The sequence below is a fragment of the Grammomys surdaster genome, unplaced genomic scaffold (assembly GCF_004785775.1).
Source record: "Grammomys surdaster isolate TR1022 unplaced genomic scaffold, NIH_TR_1.0 186, whole genome shotgun sequence".
NCBI lineage: Eukaryota > Metazoa > Chordata > Mammalia > Rodentia > Muridae > Grammomys > Grammomys surdaster.
The window spans coordinates 6,080,379-6,091,072 of NW_021604631.1; the positions used below are offsets into that span (position 1 = coordinate 6,080,379).

Below are 10,694 nucleotides of genomic sequence, written 5' to 3' on the forward strand. Positions count from 1 at the left end.
TGTCTGTGTGTGCATGTCTGTGTGTGTGTATGCATGTCTGTGTGTGCTTGTGTGTGCATGTGTGTGCGCGCATGTGCACATAACGGTGAGCATTTGTAGGTGCACGTATGCATGTGCATGTGGCAGTCAAAGGACAGATAACTTGTGTCATTTCTCATTCCACAAATGATATCCAGCGTCTTGACGTTGCAAAATGATGTTGTCATCTATAAAGTCCACACTCGAGTACCTCACAATTGAGTTAAAAAAAATCACACAAAACCTTATAACGCTTTAAGTAACACTCGGGATCGTGTTGTGCTCAATTAATAGCCATCATCTGCCAATCTGTCACTTGTCTGTCAACCTACCGCCTGCCCATCTATTTACGTAGCGTCTGTCATCGCTGGTGTTTCTGGTCGATGGCGTAGCGTAGTCTAGATAAAGTCAGATAAGCAAACAATACTTTAAAAAGCCACACCACCCACCCCAGGAGTATTTCATAATTAAAACCACTTAACTGGCACTCTGACATCATCGATCGCTTTGTTCTGCTTTTACACTAGAAACAAAGTCCTCACACCACGGCTCCTCTGTTTGGCTCAGTCTTCTTCAGTTCTCACTGGAGGGAAAGGCGGAGCAGTGTCCCAGGATCCTGTAATAGCTGGATGTGTGCTGTCAGAGAACTAGGACCTGAGACAAGATGGCCGGCTCAGGCCTCCCTTGCCAGTCCGAGCCACCCATACCACCTCACCCCACCTCGTACCTTCTGTCCTAGTGGGTGTTGGCTGAATCTTTTCATATGGGGCTGGGGTTTAATGGGGCACCTTTATGTTGTATCCCTTGGCTATGATGTAATGCTCACATCTCTTGGTTTATGAAGCCCAAGAGAGAGAGCCTCCTTATCAGGACCCTGAGGTTTTTTTTTTTTTTTTTCAGTTTGTTTCCAAACTAGCTTTTTGTTTAAGAAACAACTTAGCCTCATTAACCATACCTTATGATTCATAACTACCGCTCAGTAGTCAGAAGAATAACTGAAATAGACATGTAGACTTCAGCTGAGGATGTACCCTCCGACAGGGGCCACTTTTTCCCAAGCAAATGCTTAACTCACATTTGCTCTCTGCTGTTGAAGTTGTCTAGGCTGTGAATGCCTGGGCTCAGGATGGGCTCAGGTGGTGGTCTCTATGGTGGCCTGGCACCCAGCACGTGGGACAGTGCTGGTTAAGTGGGAACACACAGAGGGCCACAAAGGGAACAGTTCCCCGCCTAGTAGCTCTTTCCATTCCTAATGTCCTGGGTGCATTAGCCCCAAGGGCCACACAGGCCTTCCTTCCTGCATTTCTTCCCTCCCTCAGGACAAACCATGACCACAGCTTGGACTAAACCCAAGGCCAGGTGCAGAGCAGCTCAGCTCTTAGGGGTAGTAGCACTGTAACAGGGCACAGAGACTCATCCCATATGATACCACGTGAGCTTTGAGAAAGCACTGAGGTCTCATTAGCCAGTCTCTGGCCATGAAGTCAAACCATCAGCCAGGCTATGGGCAGCTCCATAAATAGACCACATTTTACACTGTGCTTTGTTCAGACCAACCTTGAGAGTCCTGTCTTCTCAAAACAGTGGCTGTGGACCACAGCTGTGAGGTGACATACTAACGTGGGCCTCTTAAGACTGTCACCGTATGGAACTTATCACTGTTTGGTTTTGTTTATAGAAGCAGTCATGGTTTTCACTCAAGATCATAACAACATAAATCTTCCTTTGGGGAAAAAAAAAGGCAGGAAAAAAGAATTGGGAAGTGATGGTACTGGTGAGACAGATATATGGCAAAATTTTCTCAGGTGTCACACACACACACACACACATACACACACAAGTGAATTTGGAAGAGGAAGCTCATTAAGCTTGATTCTATTGGCATTCCTGGCCTGAAGACTTAAGATTAAAATGGAAAACTAAGTTACCTCTCTGGACTCATAACCATTAGCTAGTGACTTCTCTTAGAATCATGATTATTTCTGGAAAGCTATTACCTACTTGGCTGTGTAGACCATGGGCATCAAAGACGGCTTTTGTTTTGAGACAGGGTTTCTCAGTGTAGCTCTGGCTGTCTTGGAACTCGATCTGTAGATCAGGTTGGCCTCAAACTCATAGAGATCCACTTGCTTCTGCCTCCTGAGTGCTGGGATTAAAGGTGTGAGCCACCATTGCTTGGAAAATGTCCCCCCACCCAATTTTCAAATATGGGGAAGCTTCATATATGGTATCAGAAGTTAGTCTCTTCACACGTTGTGAAGGCAATATGGCTGTATCACTTTGAATTCATGAATTTAAATATATTTGATGTTTTGAGTCACTGCAATTATTACTGAATTGTTCAAATTGCTCATCTTTGGCATAGTCATGCCTGGTTGGTTTAAAGTCTAGGTTCAGCAGAGCTGGCAGCAGAGGCTGGAGGTGAGTTGTGTGTGTGTGTGTGTGTGTCTTTGTTCCTTGCCTGGCTGGGGTTGAGACTCAGCACTCCTGTCTTGGCCAATCGCCATTTTGCCTGAATCAAATGGGATGGGGGTGTCTAGGGTGTCTAATTTCCAGTAAGAGGGGGAGTCATAGTTATAACAATTAAACAACCTCCTAGGTCTCTGAGGTGTCCGGTTTGTGCCATTGGTCTGGATGTGCATGGACTGTAGTCACAAGGGATGAGTAGCAATGGTTTTAGAGAGAAATGGAAATTGCTTAGTTATTTTATTTAACACTTAAATATCATTGCTTTAGTTACCCCGCCCACCTATCTTCTGCCCAGCTATAGCCTGTAGGTATCTTCGTTCACCAATCAGAGATAACTTGGGGGTCAAAGTTACATAGCTTCAGTCTGTGTGAAGATTCTCTCATCCCTGGGGGCAACCAGGCCTTGGGGGCCAGCTTTCAACATTACAGTACATAGCAACAGACCAAACCTCAAGAGAGACTCTTTCTGCTTCAGATAATCTCTCTAGAATTTCTCACTAGCACATCACAGCTGTGCCTCACCCATGTTTGAGTATTTCACGATCGAATCAAGTTGACAATAGAAATAGTTACATCTGATAGTTGTGTTACTTATGTTTCTGTTGCTATGATAAGACACCAGGACCCAAAGCAACTGTTAGAAGGAAAGGTTTGTTTGGGCTTACAGCTCCTCAGGGAATAAGAGTCCAGCATGCCTGGGAGGCATGGCTACAAGTCCAAGCACAGTGGCAGGAACAGGAGGCTGAGAGCTCATACTGCAACCGCAAGCATGAAGTGTGAGCTGAGGGCTTTAATCTCAAAGCCTCCTCCTAGTGACATACTTCCTCCAGCAAGTCTGTATCACCCAAAGTTTCCTAAACTAGCACTACTAACTGGCAACCAAGTGTTGAAATGCCAGGACTATGGGGGACATTTCTCCATTCAAACCACTACAGTAGTTAATGTTTAAGTTGCTGAGTAGACCTTTAAAATGTGCATTTGTGTTGTGAGCTGGATAAAGAGGATCAGAGCTCAATGGAGAAAGCAGAGCTAGAGTCAGAAATGCAGGGGTGTTGACTGGTCAAGGGTCTTAACAGCGACAGGTCAGCAGAAGAAAAGGGGCCAGCGGCCCATAAGGGTAGTGGGTGACATCGTCATGGAAATAAAGAGGGAACAGCATTCCCAAAGAAGTGCTCAGCTACAAGCAACTACCATTGAGGATTCAAGTAAAGAGTCTGTCAGGGGATTATGGGGTTGACAAAGATAAACTCATCGGAGACCTTAGCAAGAGCAGTCCTCTCCCATTAACAAGAGTACTTAATTTACAGTTAAGTGTAAATGTAGCAGCTTAGCTGGACTAGGCAGAGACAAGATTGAAGGGGCTGAAGGGCATAGCACTTCTCCCTTACAAGAAACTTTGCTGACAAAAGGGAGAAGTGAGGCTGTGAGTGGAATGGGGGCATTTGCTCTCAGGCTTTAAGATGGGGAACACAAAGACATATTTGCATTACAGCAGGAGTGGTCCAGGGGAAGGGAAAGATGCACATCTGAGAGGAAGGACACGGAGGATGACAAGCTGTGTAAGACACACAGGGAGAGAACCCGAAGACCACACTGGCCTCTGACTGGCTTCTGCCATTCCAACCCTCAGTCTACTGGACCTGAACCCATCCAACATCCTCCGAGGCCTGGAGTTGGAGCCCAGTTTTTAGGGTGCTTGTCCAGCACACACAAAGCCTGATCCTTGGCGCTGCACAGTCAGATGCGGTGGCACACACCTGCACTCGCAGCCGTCAGGAGGTGGAGACAAGAGGATGTGAAGTTTTAAGTCTTCCTTAGCTAAATAACAAGTTTGAGGCCAGACCGGGCTATGTGAGATCCTGTCTCAGACAACAACAACTCCCCACCCCCCCCATGGTTTACCCTAAGTGGCTTCTTTGTCTAAACAACAGGCATACTCCTACATAGAATCCATCAACAGAGTGCCTCGATTTTGAGAAAAATGAGAGACTGGGCAGCTTGTAACCTTTCAATTTTAGCCTTACTGTAAAAACAGTGCATATGATTGGGTTTATTTTGAGAAGGGATGCCCTAAGCTTCCCCGGTGGCACTGCAAGATTTGTGTTCGGTAGCATGAAATGATCGCCTTAGTTGTGAAAATTAAACCAAAGGATTTAATGTGGGGCAATATGTATCTCTCCTGCCATTTTCTGACTTAAGTATCCTTACTATAAACAATGACAGATGTCCAGAATGGTAGTGGTGGGCATAGTTCCATTAATTCCTGTCAAAGAAAAGCTGTTCTAAATGTCACAACATGGCGATCACACAGAGGCTACATGGTACCTACTCTTCACTGTGCCATCCCAGGCCACCTGGACTTTTGTTGGGTGGCGCAGAACTTGATGACACAAAAAGACAGATTTCTTTTACAACGACAATGTTGGAAATGACAGGGAGAAAAAGAAACTTAAAATATTTCCATCGATTGCCTGGAATGTTTCCGTGCGTAGTCCAGCTCTCAGCTTCCCACAGCTGCGAGATCAGGGGACTGATTGTCTCCCAGGACTAGAAGTCTGAAATCAAGGTGTCGGCAGGTCCAGGCTGTCTCTGCACCCTGTAGGATGAATTTTTGTTTGTCTTTCCTTTGATCAGAAGTTTTCTGGTGACCTTTGACCTCCCTTGGCTAACTGCAGCATCCCTCTGATCTCTGCCCTCACGGTCCTCTGGCTTCCTTTCTGTGCATCTGTCTTCACACGGCCATTTTGTTGTCATTTGAATGTCTGGTGCTTGACCAATCATTGCCCATTGGAGATGAGGTTTGTTCTGGAAGTTTGTGGAACTTTACGAGGTGGAGCCTTGCTGGAGGAAGTGAGTTACTGGGCAGGCCTTGAGATTTCAAAGCCCTGACACACTTCTTGCTTACACTCTGCTTTCTGAGTGTTCCACTTTCCTGCTTCCCCCCTCACAAAGGACTGGATCCCTTTGAACTTCCAGGCCATATTAGCCCTTCCTCCTCAAGTTGCTTCTTGTCACAGCATTGAGGGAGGTGAGCAATATGTATATCTTCTGACAAATATCCCATTTCTTTTGGATGGGAGGCCCCATCTACTTCAGTATGACCTTTTCGGAACTAAAGACAATTCACACCAACCCTATCTCCAGATAGAGTCAGGTTTTAAGTTCCAACTTGTCTTTTGGAACTTAAACTACTCTATCCCTGAAGGAATTTACAGACTTGGGCATCCGAGGAGACATTTGGAGGTCAGTCTATGGACTCTGGGACCAGAGCACATGAGAGAAGGTTACAGAGAAGAAATCGAGACGGGTACAAACTGTGCCTGTGTTGCAACTCTTCCCCCTGCACGGGTGGTGGTAATCTTTGACTGCAGATCTGGGCTCAGGGACTCTGGCTGACAAAGGCCTTTCCTGGTTACTTCCTGGCTGAAGACTCCCACGTTCTGCACCAGAGTTGAGGCTGTAAGGGAAAGTTGTGATTGTGCACAGGGCACACTCTGCTGGTGCCATATGCTTGAAAATGTCTGAATTTTGTGCAGAGACACACAGGCAGTGTTCTCCTAAGTGCAGTTACATAATGAGGGCACGGACTTGCATAGTAATTAGCATGTGTAATTAGGTACAGACTTCTTGTCCTTTAATTAGACAATCAAGACATCTAATTACTAAATTAAGATGTAATTATGTGGCCCAAGATCTTCATATTTCTTTCTACCCATCAGAGATTATATTTAGAAAATAATTTGCAAAAACCGATGGAAAAAAGTGAACATAATCTCCGATTTGAGAGTGTTAAAAGAAAGCGTTCAATAGTTCTGAATCTCCTTTGATCTCCGTCTTTGGGAATAAAAGGAGTCATTTAAAATACCATCACCTTCTCGAAAGGCTACCTTTTCCACACTTGACCTTTGACACACATGCTAATGAGCAGGAATGTGGGTGTGGCTAATCTACATAATTCACACTGGGCTCTTGTGTGTGCTTCAAGATGCCACTCAAATCTGGACTTAATGGTGATGCTCTGGGAAGTCATTCAGACTAGTAGTACTTTCAGATGGTGGGAGGACTCGCTGTTTCCCATTCTGCCTTGCCTGGTTCTCCCTCATGGCTCTTTTAGCCATAGGCAAATTACTGTGCCTATGTAAACTGTACTTAGGTGGTGTCTCCATTTGCAGAGATGTTGGAGGGTATGCTAAACTGTTCTCAGGTCAGAGAGTAAAACAAACACCCCATCTTTCTCCCTGCAGGGTCTTTTGAGCATTAGTATTCACCAGTCACCAGACTGGAGGGCTATTTTGTTATTTTTTCTTGTTCCTAAATTGGGATTTGGCTGATCTCTGCATGATGCTAAACACCCAGTTTGACTCATTAATTTTTCCAAACCAACTGAACTTTTGACCTAATTGTCTGGCTGGGTGGGGATGGGGCCATATGGTAGGTTTGTCGGAGCCAATTCTGACTCTAACTATGTCACCCCTCTGTTCCCATTAACTGAAATACCCCATAATCCCGTGTTAGGACAGCCTTACTGAAAAGTAGCACAGACTCTGTTGGGCCATATTTCCTGGTTTGGGATGAAGAGAATCTGTCTCCTTTATGGGTTTAGACAGGAAACAGAGCCTGACAAGGGCTGGAAGTGGGGAGCAGGGCTGTCTCCTTGCCATGAGGTACCCCCATCCCCTCTTTGTTTTCTCAATAAGGCCACGGCCCTGGGATGTGATGATCAACAATCTATATATGAAGGGGGGACTGGCCTTAACCTAAAAAATCATATGGTTTGTATATGCTTGGCCCAGGGAGTGGCACTATTGGAGGCACTATAAGAGGTGTGGCCTTGTTGAAGTAAACGTGTCAAGGTGGGCGTGGGCATTAGACCCTCACCCTAGCTGCCTGGAAGTCAGTCTTCTCCTAGTGGCCTTTCATGAAGATGTAGAACTCTCACCTACTCCTGTACCATGCCTGCCTGGATGCTGCCATACTCCCACCTTGATGATAATAGACTGAATCTCTGAACCTGTCAGCCAGCTCCAATTAAATGTTGTCCTTATAAGAGTGGCCTTGGTCATGGTGTCTGTTCACAGCAGTAAAACCCTAACTAAGACAGCCAGGGAGCTTATTCTCTGCCACTGTAAGTTTTTGCTGTGTCTTCTGAGTTATGGCTCATGATAGATTTAGAAGCTGAGGAGATGAGGTGCATGCGTGGGGAGACTACCTTTCTCTGAGGCATCTCAAATTTCAAAGGCCTCAGAGATCTCATTGGCGCATCTGGAGGCACTGCCAAGTTCTTATCCTTCCTTTTTCATGCTAGTTCCCTGCCCCTGAGCCCTTAGATGTGCTCCCTGGAAACTTTTCTCAGTCTCACTAAGAGAACTCAATAGTTCTCCTTCATAACAGGACCAACTACATGACTCCAAGCATTAGCTTCTTGGTTTTAGACATTTGCTTCTCTGTCTACCCAGGTATTCCACATCAGCGTTCTCAAGACTGGAAAAGTTGGGCATCAGACACCCCAAGCCTTCTCCTTTCATTGGAAACTTGATGTTTTTCCGCCAGGTGAGACATGGGCCTTCTGGATCTTGCACAAGATTTCTGCTTCTGTTCATGTTTTGGGAGTCAGGGTGCTCTCCACACGAAGGATCTATGTAACAGGAAGAATTCTTCTCCACTGGAATGGTTTTTTCTTCCCTCCTTCCCTCCTTCCATCCCTCCCTCCCTCCCTTTTGAGGAAGGGTTGCCAAGACTGGCTTTATACTTTCTATGTGATTACTCTGAACTTTTGATCCTCTTACCTCCACCTCCTGAGTGCTAGGACTACAGGGGTACACCACCACACCCGGCTATGCAGTGCTGGGGGTTGGGGATTGAACCCAGGGCTTTGTGCATGCTAGACAAGTACTCTATCAACTAAGCTTCATCTCCAGCTTAGTTGTGATGATGACTCATCTCATAACTCATCACTATTCATTCATTCATTCATTCATTCATTCATCCACCTGCCCCAAACCCACCTTACTGAGTATTTAAATACACTCTCTAGAATGCAAAAGCAGAAGCTACGTACACTCTCAAGGTCACCGTGCAACAATGGTGTATGCCACCAGTTGGGTTGTGTCAATGGCTGGATTGGGAAGTGAGATAACAACTCCAGATCCTGATTCAGGGAGAACCAAGGAGGGATCATTGTTGGGGGGAGTTCCTGGAGACAGGGTCTTGTAGGAGCTGCAGACAAAGGCAGACACACCAGGGAGAGGGTACCACGTACAAGAGAGCACCCATGTGGGAATGGTGGCACTGGTCAGCAGGCAGCCTGGTGGGACCGAAGCTAACATTGAGAGAATCCAGGAGAATAAAGCTGGGTATGACACATGGGCTAGCTTACTTCCAGATTTGAAGGTCCAACCAGGAACCAATCTAGACAACAATTGAGTAGAGCATGGATCCTGAGAAGCAAGACTGCAAGGCTCAAGAGCTGAGACCAGGGCTTCAGAAGCCATGCTGTGCTGGACATCAAGGCTGAAGGGGTGAGGGTTTAGTACAGGGAGGCAGTGACAGTCCTGAGAAGAGAACAATGGTGACAAAGTAAGGACTCCAGTATCTCCGATTCAGAGGACTCAGGGAAATGAGGGAGGCAGCAGCCAAAGGTTGAACCTGCAGAGCAAAGACAACGGCTGTGGGGTGACAGAAGGAAGTGGCTGGGAAGGGAAGCTGGTTCAGGGAGAAGATATTTTATTTTAAGCCTCTGGTCTTCAGCTCGCCAGAGTGACATGGCAGGGGAGATGACCAGCCGTTTGTAGATAGGGACACAGTATCTGTCTTTGAAGGTTATTTTTTTACTGCCATTGGTTTTTCTCTGAAGCCCGATTAATGTGTGGGGACACTACACCCAGACCGACAGCAGGAGCCACCACCAGATCCTGCCTGTGAATTGCCATACAAAGGCAGGGAGGGCTAATCCGGGCATACTGATGAGACAGCAACTCTGGGAGGATGCTGGAATTCCCTCTACTCCATGACCCGTGCTCCACTCCCTAGGCAGAGAATGACCTGCATCTGGCCTTTGCCTGACACTTTCCAGTTTTCTCTCTGTTTCTTTCCCTGGGGTCACCGTTTGTTGCCAGCATCTCTGTCTTCCCAGCTTTTCAAACACCCTCTTCTCTTATCTCTCCCTCTGGGGTGCCCCGTTCACAACTTTTAAGCTCACCAACAATCACCCCAACAGACCTCCTATACCCTCTTGAAGCAAGTGTGAAGAGATTTTTTTTTCTTTTTTTCTTTTTCTTTTTTTTGTATTTGAAATGTTGTGAAGAGATTTTAAAGTGTCAAAATAGAACAAACAAGTCATATAGGAAATCGAATGAAAATAAATTCCATACATTGCAGGGTGGGGTGGGGGAATGATTAGTCATAGCCAGTTAAGTAAAATTAATTTGCTATTAACATTTAGAAGCAGACAAAACAACTGTCATGTAAGAAGACCCCCCCGATGGCTGACTCAAAGAATGTCCACCTCTCAGTTCACCGTCCCTATATATATAAATTCTGTTGTGCTTTTTTTTAGAACTCAGCTAAGTTTGCTTTACAGATGTTGCAACACCATCCCTCTCTCTAACAGGGCAGTCAATTCATTAGAGAGGTTTATTAAAAACTTAGACATATTAATCTTTTGGGCACCCACCTCGGTACTTTTATTTATTTAATTAAAATATAGGCACATCATTTTCTGCCTTTCTTCCCTATCTTTCATATGCCTCTCCTGTTCTTCTCAAAATCATGACCCCTTCTTTAGTTTATAAATAAAAATGTATAGATACAGCTTACTCAGTCTACTTAGTGTTACTTAGTGTGTGTGTCTTCAGGGCTGACCCCTTAGTCTGGATAACCAATCAGGGGGTTTATGTCTAGGGAAGACTATTTCTCCTGTCTCTGTATCCCTTAGTTTTATGTAGCATTTTGTCTTATGGGTGGGGCCTTGGATTTACAGTCTATTGTGTTCATCTAGGCTTGCCTTGCTATAGCCCAGGTTTGTATTGTTTGGAGTTGCTGGGAACAGGGCATGGTTCCATTCAGAACATGTGCTTCCTTTAACCATCAGCTCTCTGGCCCTCCACCTCTATGACTTAAATCTATCATTTTCCACTCAGCCTCTCCCAACAATGCATGTTTAAATATATATATATATATATATATATATATATATATATATATATATT

The 10,694-nt window shown here is 45.4% G+C and overlaps 1 protein-coding gene across 1 annotated transcript in view; it reads left to right on the plus strand.

Annotated features, from left to right (window-relative positions):
- Positions 1-10,694, plus strand: part of Tbxas1 (thromboxane A synthase 1) — a 164,891-nt gene that overhangs the window by 21,717 nt on the left and 132,480 nt on the right. The window contains exon 2 of the mRNA XM_028768455.1: positions 7,944-8,037. Coding sequence (XP_028624288.1) covers positions 7,944-8,037 — 94 coding nt within the window. The remainder of the gene's footprint in view (positions 1-7,943; positions 8,038-10,694) is intronic.